The 17,096-nt window shown below is 39.5% G+C and overlaps 1 protein-coding gene across 1 annotated transcript in view; it reads right to left on the bottom strand.

Moving 5' to 3' along the window:
* The window catches only part of AIG1 (androgen induced 1), a 123,502-nt gene extending 106,412 nt beyond the window's left edge, over positions 1-17,090 (bottom strand). Inside the window, exon 1 of the mRNA XM_005420099.3 lies at positions 16,806-17,090. Coding sequence (XP_005420156.1) covers positions 16,806-16,946 — 141 coding nt within the window. The 5' untranslated portion in view covers positions 16,947-17,090. The remainder of the gene's footprint in view (positions 1-16,805) is intronic.
* Positions 17,091-17,096: the final 6 nt, after the last annotated feature.

Raw genomic sequence — 17,096 nt, 5'->3', positions numbered from 1 at the left:
TCTAGCAGTAAAAAAGTTACATCCTCATTTGGAAAAGAGTAGAAAAATAATAAAACAAGCCTAATTTTCAAATAAAATTGCTAGAAGCAGATCTGGACTATGATTAAGAGAATATAAAAACCTAAAATCCTTTTGCTGCCATGATTGTTTACTACTAATTAAGCAGATAATTTTTTTCACACTCCATTTGCAGCAGCATCTTCTGTTTGAAGTGTTGTGAAGACGTTGTGTTTGTCCAACACAAACACTTGTAAATTTCACTTTTTGATGGTTCTACACTTTGATCAATTCAGTGCCTTTCATGACTTCAAGAAAACTGGATTTTAGAGACTTATAAAATTTCTTGAGAACTGTCCGCATGAAATATTTGATGACCTCTAACTTTGGCTCTTTACATGGTTGTCCATGTCACAGTTGAGGTGAGAAAACTAAAGTTGTGGAGAAGTCATAGTAAGGATAAATACCAATGTTGCTTCCTTTTGTGGCTATGGTTCTTTATAAAATACTTGGACATACCTCATGAATGGCAAAGGTCTGAAGCACAGTCTATTCAAAGACCAACAAGAAAATGAAGAGGGAAGGAAGGATGTTTATAATAGAAGTCTGATAGCTGTAAGCTTAAAGCAAATCAGATTAATGACTTGGGACGTAGACCTTCAACTGATAAAAATTTGGAAGTCACTGTCATATGATTACAGATTAAAATGGCAGCCACACTCAAGATCAGGAGTATATGGAAACCATTCACTACATTAACTGTCATTCTGCAGAGGTAGATACCCCTCATCTGAGTGTAAGAGCAAAGGCCCTTAGGACAGCACAGGACAAACCAATCACTAGCACAAACTAAAACACATGACACTAAGACTGACTCTCTGATTCTACAAGTAATTAGGGTTCATGCCTTCTTAATATTCTTCTAACAGAAAACTCTAGATTTTGAGACTTTCTTTTTAGATCATTTCCTTTTAGTCAAAGAGCTTTTTGGGCCACATAGCTCAAAGAGATACTTGGGAATTATTCAGAGAATACTGATTTCAAGCTCTGGGATGGGAACGCAAAAAAATGTATACATAATAAAACATGCTTAGAAAATATTCTTGTGAGAAAAAGAAAAAAACATGAACCCTTATTCTCCCCACAGAAAAGTGTTAATTAATGAGATAACTGAAAGCTGTAAAAAAAATCTAAAGAAAACATAAAACCCAAAGGAGATTGTGAATTAACTTGACCCTATCCACTTCACTACATAAATGAAATGCTTTGTGTTGTGTATGGCACAACTTCCTCTCTTTCATAATCATAAGTAGATATAGTCTCTCTTACGAATCACTAAACCTTTTGGCCAGGGTTGGCATTGCCTTTTGTCCTGAAAACAGGGAATGCACTCCACAGCCACGAAAGCTGGATCTCCTTCCAGGCTGCCCCAGCTCAGCACCACAGGTTGCCTTTCCAAGCAGGGAGAGAAGGGCAGGCACCCAGGAACCAAGCAGCAGGCCACCCGTAGGCAAGGCTTGGCTGGAAGACCTCAGCAATCTGTCCCTAGCGGCCCCTATTTCCCCATGAGGAAGAGGGTGAGCTGCACGCCCCTGCCTTCAGCCAGGACTCACCTGCAGCTACCCCCGAGCATCACTGCCAACCAGCAACTACAGCAGCAACAAAACACGGCCCCAACACCCAAATGCCAGTCATACAGAGGCTTAACCATTTACATAACCACGGACTACGAAATACACTAATAAATAAGGGCACATGCGAAATTCAAGATCAGAAAGGCTGACAGGGCAATGCATTCCTCCCCAAAGCATGCACACAGCTGCCTCAGCCCAGATCCATTGCAAGATGGATCCTTCAGGCAGAAGGGCCCAGTTCAGGAAATCAGGGGCTTGATCCATGGGGATCCAGGACTGTCAAAATATGGATGATATGTCTTTTCAATCTCTTTCACTGCAAATCACTGATCCTTTATGAATTTTCAAAGAATTAATGAATATCAGGAGAGAAAAATTGTCCAGCACAGTGAAGCAATAATCCACAGACATAAAACACATTCCGCATTTCTCTCCTCATTCAACTCCACAGCTACAAGAAGACAGTAGCACAGTAAACAAGCCTCCTCCTCCTCAACACACTTCAACTCATTCTTCCCACACACAGCTGCCACTATCATGCATATTTCAAAGCCTCCATCTGGGCTTGACAACTGTACCTTCCTTTCTTCCAGCCAACAGAAATACACGTCCTACTCAAACCGGCATGGATGATACTGCGCTGTTTATTTCAAAAAAGAAGCTGTTCCACAAGTAGGTCATGTGGGTGGAAGCCTCCATGCTAACCTACATGTTTGCTGTGTAGGTTAGAGCTACCCTACATTCATTTTTCCCTCTTTCCAGCTAGAAATTGTCTTCAGGCAGCATGTGAGGACTCGTGGTACTTGTCCAGGCTGCTGAATGCCTGGTTCTTCTGCATAAACACCTACTGTTCACACAGGGATTAACTTCACAGTATATACCCAGCAGGTTAAACATTTCCCAGAGATTCTTCATTTATGCCCCATATGGTGCACAGTGCAGGTACACCTCCTTCTGTCCAGAAATATGTCCATAATCCCAACAGCTGTTGCAGACTGAGGATGTCCTGAACTCAGCATGCACACAGGCAGATCTCCAGTCTATAGCCCTCATCTTTTTTTCTCTTAAGGTCAACTTGCCCTGCTGGAGCTATGCCTCTTGAAGTGCTGCTGCAGCAATCACCCACTCTGCACCCACAGCAGCAGCCTACGTTCTACCATTTAAATAGCTGTGTCTCTTCCTTCCTCCCTCATCAGCAGCCTGTACTCAGATCACCCTTCCTGTACCATCAAATGCACTCGCCTACATCCAGCATGTAAACATGCACCCTGCCTCTCGCTCTGCAGTGGCTGGGTAGGCACAGGCTGAAAACAGTGCCTCTTGCAACACCAAGAAGGGCCAAAGCTACCCCAGGCTGTGGTTCTTATCTTGGACAGCAGAAGAAGGTGGGGCCAAAGTGAACTTAGGTTGCTCCTGATCCACCAAGGGGGAAGCACCTGGGTTTATTCACACCCAATGGCAATGTCCATACATTCATATATCTTAGTGAATAGCAGCAGCAGTGAGTCACCAGGTGAGACAGGCCAGACTGGAGGTGATGCTTAACAGCCCAAGCAGTGCAGGTTGAATAGCCTCCAGCCCCACCCTGCAAAAAAACCCAAAGGCTGAACAGGGGTAATCTGCAGGCAGCCTCTGCCCCACATCACCTCCTGAACCACCTGAGATTAACAATGTTATACATACAGATTACACAACTAAGGTAATTCCTAAAGGATTTTAATGACTATATGTCCAACCAATTTCAGTGTCTTGTCTGCTGTGATTGCATTTGGTTCAAATCACACTTCTCTGCAGAGAGATGTGAGGCTTTAGTTAGCAAATATTTCTTAAATGCTTTGAGAACTTGTAATAAAAAGTACAATGGCACTACAAAGGAATTTTAGTAAGACGCTTGCTATCAGAATATGTTAATTTTTTTTGGAAGGTCTCTATGTGTGTACTGCTTCTTTCTTGGAATAAGGAGAACAAAGGAGATGGTACACATGTAAGCATCTCTAAAGAGAACAGACAAGATTGATCATTTAGAATGGTCAATTAGCTGTTTATACTATTTACCTGTGCTTTCTTTTGGGAAGACCACCAAGGAGAAAAACTGCAAAGCAAACTCCAGTGGAATGATATTTTCAACCCAGCACACTCATTCATTTTATGGAAAAAGATGTGACCCAGATCTTCTGCCACTCTGCAGGCATTACCTGTCTTCCTACTTTACCAGCATTTCCAACAAACTGAGATATGGCCTTAATTTTCCTTAAGCTGATCATACAGGTTTAAAATCTTTTCTTTGACATTTATCATGGTGCTTCAGAGGTCAACCCAGGCATTTTATGCAGACTGCTGGTACACTTAATCATTTCAGTGTCTTCCTGCAGTAAATCAGAAGACATTATATTAATAAAAGATGGGTCTGTTCCAGGTCTGATTCAGAATGCTGAACCTCCATCTACCTGGCTTAGAAAGAGTTCTTTAAAAAGGTCAGTTTACTCTAGGGAATTCTGAGTATCAAGGATATGTCTTCTCTCACACAAGATATATACACTCGAGACCAGCACGAAGACACTGGTGTGATTCAGAATGAGCGCTCAAGGCTGTCTATACCACAGCCCAAAGAGACCTTGTCTGAAAATACACCACTGAGATACAGGCACACCATGCAAATAAGTATCTCATAAAACATGTTTGCCTCCATCACTACAGTTCTTTGTCTGGCAAATACTGTTTGGTCACATTCACTTAGCACAAGAAACAGGACAGGCAAAATACAAGGTCTGCAAGGGCAAGACTGGCCAGAAGAGAACTTGTACTATATCATTATTTTTTGGTTTTGTCTTCAAAATACTTACTAATTCTTGTAATCAGGTTGTACATAGTTAAAAAATAATAAATAAAAGATAAAAAGAAAAAGGTTAAGCAGTTGTTATTTTCTGGGCTTGGATTTATCACACTCTTCTGACTCTCACTTTCAAATTTAAGTTTGCATTAACTATTCCACACACCACAGGTACAGTTCCCATGAAATAAGGTAATATTTATGACTAACTCACAACTTTCAGTGTTATAGTACTCTTGTGACATTGATCTGTCCTGTGCTAGAAGGAAATTTAACACATTTTCAATTAATACCACTGACAAAATATTTCTGAATAACAGTTTCTCACTGCACTGGCTGATTCCTTTCTAACCTTGTTTTGTCCAAGTATTTTAATGAAGACAATCAAATGTCTTGTTTTCACTTGATCAGTTCAACTGCTCTGAAACCATGATTTTGAAATACTTTTTCTAAATCTTTTTCCTCACAAGAAATTATGAGATTGATTTTTTCCTTCCCTTCTGGAACAAAATCGTAATTTCTAAATTTACAATCACACCAGAAGTGGCATTAAAAAAAAAACAAACCAGAAAAAAGCTTCCTTCAATATTTTATGTCTTATCTTACAATGTGCTGAAAAATCACATATTTCTAAGTCACATGCATATGTGGATGCTTTGTATCTCCCAGAACTGGGAGTCTGACCTCAACTCCAGTGCAAACTACGCAGAACCCATGTGAATAATACAGAGAGAATACCTTCCCATCAGCTGTAAAAATTAACACCAAAGTACCCCTGTAGTTCAAGATCTTTGTTACCTTTCCATTAGCTGTTGGAAGTAATATCAAAATATGCCTGTAGATCTGGACCCTTGCGAGATGCACTGATGTCCTGGGACATTGTATCACAAGGCAGTTGTGAACACTGGTTCCAGGGATGTGCCACACACAGGTGGGCCCTGTGCTAGGGCTGAACTCTCTGACAGAAGTGACATCGAGACCAAAGTGCTCCCATCAGAACACAGCACCCTGACTGCAGCCCAGCCCTGCGTTCAGCCGGGAAGGCTAAGCAGGCAGGACACAGACTCTAGGGGGGTCATATGTTGAGCATTCCTTGTTCCAAACATCACTTGACATCCTGGCTGACATATCTTAAAAGATATTGACTCTAAAACACCTAGTTCAATCAGAATTTTATTTGTATTGACCTGGATTAGAGGCAACCTGATTTTACATGTCTTTGTATGTGTCCACTGGGCATGTGTTCAGCCTTGCTTATTCTGGGAAATGGGGGAGTGGAGCCATGGTAGGCTCATCTCTATCTGGTAACCCCAGACAAAAATGAGTATGTTTTCATGTGGGTTTGAAGAGAAAGTTGCCACTGTGAAATGTATATTTCTCTCTTTCCTTACTCCTAAATTGCACCAGGTGTGTCTGCATACAGCCAAAATTTGCACCTACAAACAAGGTATAAGTACTTGTATATGTTCACATGAAAAAAAAAAAAAAAAGAAGCTGCTTCTATTAACAGCTGAAAAGCTAACCAATGTTCAAAAACATTTTTGCTCTTTTTGTTCATTTCACTGAAAGTAGTAGATTTCAAACCTCACGATGATTGTTAAAAGACATGTTTTCTTATTAGGAAATATAAAATACAATTTAAATAATTTTGGCATCCCATTTAAAACAAGTACATTACAAAAAACAAAGATGGAAAATGTCGGAATAAATACCGATTGCCGATTCTGTACATAATTTTGATTTTTCATGTTAAATGTCGGTTTTTATCAAGGACCTGCTTCTGAATTGGAAATTTTATCATAAAAAAATTGAATGGCAGACTACCAAGAAATGACAAGATTTTAACACTATAATAAACATTAGGATCATGATCCATTATGCTTAACACTTACAGGCTTTTTTTCCTGTAACCAGGATGCTTAAAAACTTGTTCAGAAACAGAAAGCAAAGCTAAGAGTCTTATGTAACAGCATAATTTCCAAACTGGTTTATTTAAGGCCACACCACAGCAAGATCAAGTTCTTCTAATGGAAGATGGCTTATTTTTTATTGGTTTGGGTCTATACAAGGTGCTTTAAAAACACAAGAGAATGAATGACATTGAGTAGGTCTGGTATTTGGGAAGGACAGGGTGAGAACACAGAATATATGAGAATGAATGCACTGGGAAGAAAGACAGTATGTGTGAATGGTGGGGAAGGAGTGTAAGGAGTACGTGGGGTAAGAAAAGCAGCACTTGACAGGAAAACACAGGCTTCTGGAAGAGCACTGGGAGTGTAACTGGAACTGCAATGCAGAGCTGAAAGATCAAGGAGACTGCTGGGTTAGAAGATACTAGAACAGGGGAAGAGATATCGGATAGGGGGATTCCTGTGAGAAAAAAAAAGGCAGAAAATATACTGATAGCTGACAGCAACTTGTAACTGAGGAGCCTGACTGGGTGATAAAGGGCACAAATGGATCAGGTCAAAGGGACAGCACTTTCACTGACAAAGCCAGCAGTGGATGAAAAGAGTCATCCCTTGCACACCTTCAAGAACATTCATATTTTGCTTTTATGTTGCAGGTTGAATTTTAAAATCAAGAAGTTCAGATCCCACTGGTCCAAATCCTCAAAGTAACAAGAGGCCCCTCCACGCTTTTCTAAAATGCATTGTCATAAAACACATCTCATCATTTGAACTCAGCCTTGTAATTAATAGGGAGCAAAACAGCTTTGAAGTATTTTGGTAATAATTGTAAGTAGCTTCTGCCTCAAACCATGACAAAAAGGAAATAAAACTTAGCCTGAAATGACATATAACTTAAAAGCAGAGAATACAATCTGTGGAAAACCAGAGATGTCTAGCTTCTGAAATTATACAGGCAACAAGTCAAAGAGATTTGAACACTAATCTTCTATAATAATATATTAGAATGATCATTAGCTCCTTAATAAATGCAGGAATATCCCTTTCTAGCCACGGTAGGTCATGAGACAGCTAATCCAAAAGCTGTCTGCTCTCTCCTGTCCTCTACAGTCGAAACTGAAAAACTTGAACAGCATCTTGAACCGCTGTAATCTTTGACTGATTGTTCATTAATTGGTTACCTAAACTGACTTCAGTAGTAGTAGACCAATTTACCCTGAGATGTACACAGCATATGGACAGGCTATGGAACAGAGTAGCTCTTATGACAGTTTGGTATTTTCAAATTATGCGCAGCATAGGTAAATAACTATTATATCAAATGTACACGAAGATGTGTATTCACACCTGAACACACCAAATCCCTTCCAGCCTCCTGAATGTCCAGTTTAAAAGTACAGTGCCATGCAGTTCCACACAGCAGAGGTTTCCACTGTGACTCACGCATTCTTGGGACTCACTTCCTGGGACCTACTGGAATGCAGACAATTGTGTCTACTGCACAGTCCCTGGAACATAGATAGAACAAGTAAACCCAGGTTAAGAAAGTTTTCACAGCATGGAGTCTCCATTTGTTTGTAAGCTTAAGTGAACAGCAAATAAGGACCTCTGCATCTGTCAGTGCATATGGCTTCTAGCTAGGGACAAGCTTTGCAAGCCCCCTGTGCTGAGCACAGCTTGCTAAGCCAAACATGTATGCACAGAGAAGTGCTGCTGCGGCACCAGTGCCCCCAGCCATGGGGGCTGTGTGGGAGTGTGGGAGGAAGAAATGACAGACAGGAAAAGGAAAGGAGGGAAGTCTGAGGGAGCTAACACATGCTGGTATAGCCAAGAAATACCAGCCACCCTGCATATCCACCCTTTGCTTTCCCTCACTTTGTCCTCACAGCCAGCAGTCAAATACCTAACTCTGGTTTGTCACAACACAGGACTAGTCGGCATGGTGCACTCTGTCACCTACGCGCCCCAGGTACAAAGTGCTGTCATGTCCGATTCCTTTTCTCCCTCACTTCCCTACTTCCTTTCTTTACGCAGCTGAGCCTGCACAAGCACTGGCCATAAACAACTTGTGTCTTCCCTATGGGCAAGGGCCCCACTGCCATGCCTCAGGATCAGCCACTTGTCCCAACATCAGCTGTCTGAAATGCTTCCACCCCTTTCACAGGCATGCGCTTGTTAAGCACCTCGCAGGGAGAAAATCCTTTTTGTATTCTTGCATCTCACCAATTCATATAGCAGCAGTTCAAGTCAGCAGCTTCTTTTTCTTCCTTTTGCATCTGATCAAGTACATTTAGGAACATATGCCACCTGTACTTTGCATGTGGAACTCCCACTCGTGCTGAATTCTAATAATATTAGCAATAATAATAAATAACGATTTATTACTTATGTGCTGTCAGGACCAGAAGGCTTCAAGACACATTATAAAATATACACAAATATAGAGAAGAAAAAAGTAAATTTACCCTCAGGTACACAAACTCCTTCGGTTTAAAAAAATATACAAATACAGACAGCACTGCCTGAAACCAAAAATGAGCCAATCAATCCCTAATAGATTAAAATTTAATTTCTCAGCTAGGTCCCTCCCTGCACAAGCAGTCTGAAGAGTCTAGCAGCATTTGTAGAGTTAAGATTCAGCCTCTTAAATTGTTTCAGTTGGACCAATTAATTGCAAAAACCCACTACCCCTTGTGTATTGCTTTACAAGTAAGGAAGAAATTAGTGAGGGATTTTACATCCTGCTCTCCTGTACATTCTATTCTACTTTACCAGGACATCAAATATTCAGCTAGGAAAAATGCAGCGGCACTAGTTTTGTTTTAAGCTACACTGTAGAGTCCTCATGCACTTTAAAACAACTAACCTGGCAGACAACTGCAGCAGAAATACCTGAACCATGTCAGCTACAAACAGATTAAAGTGGAAATTATTATACAACTTCATCTTTTGGCATATTTGTTTGGAAAACCTACTGTAAACGGAATGCTTGTATGGGCAGTGGCAAGACAGGATGTTCAGGGAATACAACTAGAGGCATTCAAATGGTACTTTGAAACTCTCAAGGGAAAATTGGGATTTAGCTACATTGCCAGAAGAAGCCTTCATACAAATGAAAATCAGGTTCTTATTTTCCCCTAGCATTTCACATAAGCTTAGGCTGTTTTCAACCAACAGAATCCCTAAAACATGCAACATAAAAGCAATTTTGCAGTATTAAAAAAAAAAACAAACCCAAAACTTAATCACAGTTCTAACTGGGAGAGGGGCTTGTTTTTAAGTCTTACCAACACATACTTATAAATTTTAACTTAGAGTTTCTTCCTGTCTGAAAAGTCTGGAAGTTTTACTTCCAACAGATTTCTTTTTTCTTCAGAGTTGGGTTAAGTTTTCCATCCACTAAAGTTAAACACAGCTTTTTCAGTGGTAGCATATTTAACTATGCTGAGTTGAAAAAACCTTGCATTATACATAGTAAGAGTAATGGAACAAAGCCTGCAAAGCTTTGAAGACTAATAACAAATTCAGAGCCTTGGAAAATACAGTACAGGGAAAATGTAATTATACAAATAAATGCTGGCAAATAAGGCAAAATTTGAAAAAGCTTTCATTGGAAGGATGAAAGCTTTTCATATTCACTCATTCAAAGAGTTGGTCTACAAAATAATTCAGTTGTCAATTTTGTTTCTACCTTATATGCCATATTTATCCATATATACATACATATAGTGAACACCAAGATGAGAAGACTAGGCCTCATATTCAAATACCTAAAAAATCCCAAAAACCTACACTGAAAGGAGTTTGATGTTTTGCATGAATGTTTTGCAAGCAATAACACCCCTTTTATTTCAAATACAGAAATATCCAATGTGAACTTTCTTATACATCAATATTTATTTCACTCTTGAATTCTGCGGAAAGCACATTAACCTGACACTGGTGGTGATCTCTTTTACATTTACTGTCTGGAATTGCATTAGCAATTAGAACTCCAAATGAAAAGAAATTCTCCACTCACAATGAGCTCCTCCCAACATCAGAAACAATATTAAAGTAGCACAATTGGAAAAATGTTTTCTACATATTGCATTAGGATATGCAGGCCCTCACAAAACCTATTATTAGATATGGAAGGTTACAACATAGAAAATACTTCACCTAATGGAAGGAATCTAAGATTTTTTTAATTGTTTTTTTCAGGTAAATACACACTCGGCATAATCCTTCATAATGAATCTCATATGTTGTGCTCAACAAACTGCAGAATTGCTTATTTTTCTTTATTAAATTCTATCGTTTTACTTTATTCAAATCTTCAAACTTATATCTGTGGAATGTGAAGGTTTTTTAATTTCATAAAGGCTTTTTCTTTACTATAGGTCAACTTCAGATTTGTTGTACAGTGGCATATTACTACATATTCTTTTTCAGCCTAAGGACTACCCACATGGCAATCTACCCTACAAATCCTTATACATCCTAAGCTTCAGGTAACTGCAAAGAATCAAGTGTTATTTGATTTTTATTACAAATATATTTAATTTAGAACACCAAGTTAGTAATTTCCTATATTAGTTAAGAATATTATTTGATAGGTTATATAGATCTTTACTACAGCTTAAGAAGGTCAATCTTCCAGAATCTATTTCTTGTACAAACTTACATGGCTGCATTAACATAACACAAATATAAGGTCAAATATACATTGATCAAAAAATTTTTAAATACTTATATTCACAATGGATTAGGACAGCTCAGAACCCAAATGACTTCAGCAAAGAACACTAACATAGAACACTAGATATGTTGTCCTTGTTTAACCTAATTGCTTAAAACAATTTTGCCATATGAAGGCATATAAGATTATCTGAATTATCCTTATCACTGTAATAAAATTTTAAAGAAAACAGTTCAACTGTTATACAACTTAAGTAAATAGGATGCTTTTCAAAGGGCAACTGAAAGATTACTAAACCAACTTCTTGAAGTTGTCATGATTTGAAACTCTTCTGGCAAAACTCTACAGACTGTACACTGGTTCAAAACACAGCAATGCTGCATATCACTTACCTACTCCAAGTTCTAAAATAATATTACTGACATTCGTTAAATCTATCATCATGGAAAGTGATCCCAGTTTTTCCTTTCTTCCATTCACCTGCTTTACGCTGCCAACCCTACTGCCAACACAAATAGTCAAGATAGCCATAACTTCCCTGAAAATTCCCAAATTAAATGTACATCATACTTAAGTACAATTGTAAAGTAAAGGTAGACTAATGCAATGTGAAAATGGAACACTTCAATGTAGTGCTCGAATTCCACTCAATTTGTAATAGTGCTACCAGCACAAATGGAAAACACAGATCTATGAATAAAGAAGGGTGACACTATTACATTTTTATTACCGCATCATAGAACTATACATTACTCTTCCCCAGACATGTTTACAGCCCAAGAGTGAAAAAAGTAGCTCTGAAATACTTAAAAGGCTCTTCTACATATATTGTTACCCTTTCTCTGAAATACCTTAATTATCCTTAAGAAACCTCATCTTGTTCTTCCTTAAAAAACAATCCTTTTTATGTAAACTGATAAATTCTCCATTGACTGTATTATCTGTAACACCACAGAGGTATTTAGATATGATGGTTAATGACTACTGGGAATAATGCATAGTAATATTTTACACTTCTGGAATCTTTTCACTCAAAAGCCATAAAACACTTGCATATCAGGCTAACTTTACAGATGATGAAAAAGGAAATCATAAGGGGAAATTTATTTTACTAAGGGAAATCCTGTAAAAGAGTCACAGTTATATTCCATAGAGTGTGGAATGTGTTTTCACTTTTGTCCTCTGCTTGTGGCAAGTGTAACCCATACAGTTAGCAATGAAACACTCAATTTCAAATAATACACCAATGGTACTGTTAATTATTCCTTAATTCTGAAACTATTGGCCTCTAGTATTTTCTGGTCGTTTTATTTCTTATCAGCTCCACTAAATCCAAATTGGGCAGATATCACCAAAATTTGTAGCTGCATTTTGCTAAACTAATATCTTTTTTTGTTGTCCAGTAACTGTATCTCATACAACTTAATAACTAATACACTAATTAAATAAATTCTAAGTCTAATAACTCAAATTTCTAGTCCCGTTGATAACAAGGTCCTCTGAAAGTTTTCAGAGACAAGGATGTAAGTTCTAATCACTTATTTGGACTTAATGAAACTAAATCTAAAGGTGTTTTCTGAAAAAAAAAAAAACAAACAGCATTTACTGGCAAAAAAATGTGTGCTCGGAACAGAGCACATACCTATTTTTTGTAGAACTCAATCTGCCGGCAACATATAAAAAGTTCACACAGACATCCTGCTATTTCTTTCAAGAGAATAATAAATGTATAACTCAGGCAGATTTATATATGAGCAAAATCTGTTCCTCTCTAGCTTTCGCTGTGCTGAATCAAGTCATAGGAATACCCAGGTTAACATTCTGATATTCAAAATGGGACTATTAATTTTATGATGTTAATCATAACACATCACACTTGAGACTGCTTCCAAAAATCTGGCCTTGCTTTCTGTCTCTGTAACTATCCTGTGCTGCCTATTAGGGAGACCTTAAGATTATAAAATACAAAACCAAAAAAACAGAAATTTGTTAATATATGTGCACTTGTATCTTGGTTTACTCTGCTTTTTTTGAGGAATAAGAAAAAAACTGCACAATGAAAACTAGAAGCTATTTAGACCAGCACATCCCGTACTAAGGAGGTACATACTTACATCTCTAAGTTACTTTTCTGCTAATTATTACACACACCCAAACACATAAAGTAGATTTGGTCTTCTTTTGGCCCCCACAGGCTCTCCACTTCATTCCAGAAGACAAATTCTATTTAATTTTGCCTCCTCTCCCAACAAAAGTAAGAGATCCAAGAGAAACTGAAGAATAAAATGCAATAGCAACTTTTAAACGAGGGGGTGCAATGGATTCCTCAACAAATGTGTATTTATAAAGGCAAGTGTGTGATTGCAGTGTATGCAGGATGATCAAGTACTATTACCTTTAATCCAGCTACTTCAAGTACCTACAGAACTGCGTAAGGAAAATTTCTGAGGGATTTATATAAGATGACAAACTTGTTGCAAAGAATCATATTTGCTGGCATCATTTCCAGTCTAACTTAAATTTCAGCTATGAGGCTCAACAATGTATTTATGGGGTGCAGCACAGGACAGTGATGTCCTGCAGCATTCTACTATTAAAGCACAAAATCGTGAATCTGAGTTAAACAAAGGCAGCTATACAAGAAATTTTAGGCCCATTTCTTTAAATATCCCATCTGAATCCAATTCTTTGCTATTTTCACAGGAACTAACCTCAGGGCTTAGTTTATGTTTTGAGTTTAAATGAAAGCAACACGTAGTTTTGAACTAGCCTGAATATTCAGTTTCATAATTCCATCTGCTGGGTTCACCAACTGCTTTTTGCAGCAACTCTTTACCTCTTCATACCTTGATTTTCCACTCTATACGTGACAAAGAAGACACTGCGGTCTTTTCTGGGTGGGCTTTGGAATACATAAGTACTAGGCAGGTATCTTTACCACCTTTTCAAAAAGCAGGGTAAGTATCTACCACCTCTATATATGAAGAAGAAAGGGTGAAGTGGAGATATTACTGTTAGTAGCAACAGTCAGGAGCATCTTGAATGTAATGTCAAAACATATGCCTGTGCATTGCTTCATAAACCAGAAAAATACTCCACTGTCACAGGTGTTTTAGGGAATGTTGCCACCAGATTTGCAACTGCAAAAAAAAATAGTAAGTCACAAGAATCACAGCAGTTAAAATTCATTGTTTGCACTTGTTTTCTTTCCTAATTCAAAGACAGAAGAGATTAGGGATGAACATTGGTATCCAAAACACTGCTTAGATATGAACATCCAAAATACTTTGGATCGACATGGACATTACATTTGTATTTAAAAACTTCCTCTTAATGCTCAACTTCCGTGAACAGTGTGAGGGCTCAAAGTCTACTGTTCAAACCACTGCATACACTTATAATGTTTTACTGCCCCATGTTTTAGAGTCCAAACTACCAGATTTTCATAATTCAGTTCAAAAGTATAATATCTGCTGATAATTGTAAATAACTTCTCACAGCCCCTCTACAAAACTGGCTACTTAAGACTCCAAGAGATTTATGGATGCTGAGACTGGAACGAACATCCCTTTGCAAATGGACAGAAAGAAAAAATTCCAAATTACTTTTCAGATTAAAGTAATAAACTGACTTTTCTCAAAAACTGGTAGCAGTTTTTGGAAGCAGAAAGAACTTCTACGTGCTTCTGTGATGTCAAAGATGAAATCTCTGTTTGTGGAGGTACAATCTGTAGCAAGAACACACGTCTGCCAAGACTCTGGCATTGATGATATTTTGTCTAGACAGCCTTTGAAAGTGACTGACACAGGAACAGTGCACATGGCTGAGCAAACTGAAACTTATGGAAGAGCTTTTCAAGACTTAGTCAAGATACAGGATTTTGGAAATGTGCCTAACATCCTCTAACAATGCCTCCTGGTACCCTCCTCAAGAATCTAACTGGTTTTGTTTTTTCAAATCTCCTAGCTGTCCCAGGGAACAGAAAGATACAATTGCTCACGTAAGATACTGGCAGGGCCATTTGGACACAAAGGCGTATCATCAGCAAGTGGAGAGCTCTGCATGCTGGCTAGTCACAGAGAAAGGCATTAGAGTCACTGAATTGTGTGTTATTTTGAAGGACTAAACACTGTAAGAAATAGCTAAATCTTTCCTCAACTACTGGGCTTGACTATGAGAAACACATGACAACTATTAGCTAAAGGACAGAAATAACTAGCTGCAGTTGACAACTATTCTAGCTATTTTAGAAAGCACTACATATTTACCATGACCTTTTGAGCCCCGACCGAAGTAGCCTGGACCATGTACATGCTTTGATGGAAAAGCCCACGTGAACATGCCATTGACAAGGCTATAATTTTTGGCAAATGATGACTATCATTTACAGTTAAATTTTCACTACATGACAGCCCTGGTTGACTTAGTCCTCAAGCAACTGTCAGGGCTAGGAGAAAAGAGAAAAAGGTGAAGGAGACTCAAAAGAGATTATCAGCTTTTCGCTTTGGCTGGTTCACTTCCAGTTCAATTATCACTGAATTCAACAGCTACCCCCCTAACTTACTGGGATTTTACTTTAACTTCTATTAACCAATATTACAGACAGTACTGTTCAGCAACACAAAAGGTAAAAAACATAGATTCTAGTTTGTCCTCCAGAGAAACATCAAGCCTTAAGACACTAATTTAGAGTTGCAGCAAAAGTACTAGTTACTGCTGTGGAACCTCAGAGCTCCAGCAAATTCTTGCACCTGCAAAAAAAATTATCCTGGCTAAGTGAAAAATACAGTAGATGCTTCTTCTCTGCAAATAAAATACAGACCTCAGTGAACCTTAACTTAATCTTGATACAGAAATTTGCACACTTGACCTTCTTGGCCATGAGTGTTTGAGTCTTTGGTCTCCAAGCCCACAGACTCAACCTATAGAGTCACTAACATGCATGTAGGCAACAGCAGCAGTACTTGTGAATCTACAATGAAGTTCTGAGAGGTGTTATCGCTGGGAGGCACTGAAATACTTGCATTTTGGGACCTTTCGGTGAGTTGGAACAGCAAAATTTCTCACCTAGTTACACCGTGGTTACTGAGGAAAAAAAGTATTTTGATCTAGGTACTAGGGGTAAGTTGGCTATCATATTTCTGAACCAGAAACGAAGTTTCTCCTCCCATCTCCTCTCTTCCTCCCGCCCCCTCTCCTCCCACCTGCACTAAGGGAACACTTGTTGTGGGGGCGGCACTCCTAAGGAAGCTCAGATTAAAAATAGCCCTGACTAGCACCTGGTGTTCTCCAGCAGGCCAGCATGCTGGTGACTCTAGCAGATCTGGACCCTTATGAAGAAATATGATGAAATGACATGTCTTTTATTTCATACACTCGTTTATGGATTTGCAACCAAAACTAACTGGATCTGGCAAGTTGGAGTTGCCTGGCTCTTTTTGCATCACTGATACACTTGCACCTGTCACGGATGGATTCCTCAGAAGGGCCAAAAGGAGCAAGACATATATTTTATTTTGACAGCACACGGGAGCCAGATGCTGGGCCAGCAGGTTCTGGTGTTCACTGTCGGCCATTAGAAAAGGGGAAACATCAGCAGCACTGGTTCGGGTGGCAGGCCGTCAGGCGCACCCTCCCCACGGCCGCTTATAGGCCCGTCGAGCGCCGGGGGCCGCGGTGCACCCGGGCCGCGGCCGCTCCACGGGCAGCCCGAGGGAGGGGGCAGGGCCACGGCCGCCGCCGGGGGCACTTACCAGGTCTATGAAGGTCAGAAATTTCCAGCTGCCTCCATAGGTCTGATGCGCGGGCATGTCAATGGCCTTGTAATTGCACAGGATGGAGCAATAGGACAGGAGGATGGCGGCGCGCAGCACCTGGCAGGGCACCAGCGCCATGTTTGCGGCGTGGGGTGCGCCTCCGTGTGCCTGTGTCCGTGTCCCAGTGCCCCGCGTGTGTGTGTCCGTGTGTCCCGGTGTGTATGCGAGTATCCCTGTTTGTGTGTGCGCGCCGTGCGGGCGGGACTCCGAGCGCCCCCCGGCCCGACC

This window comes from Geospiza fortis, unplaced genomic scaffold, assembly GCF_000277835.1.
Source record: "Geospiza fortis unplaced genomic scaffold, GeoFor_1.0 scaffold162, whole genome shotgun sequence".
NCBI lineage: Eukaryota > Metazoa > Chordata > Aves > Passeriformes > Thraupidae > Geospiza > Geospiza fortis.
The sequence above is the reverse complement of the archived record's forward strand: the minus strand, read 5'-3'. Positions and strand labels throughout refer to the sequence as shown.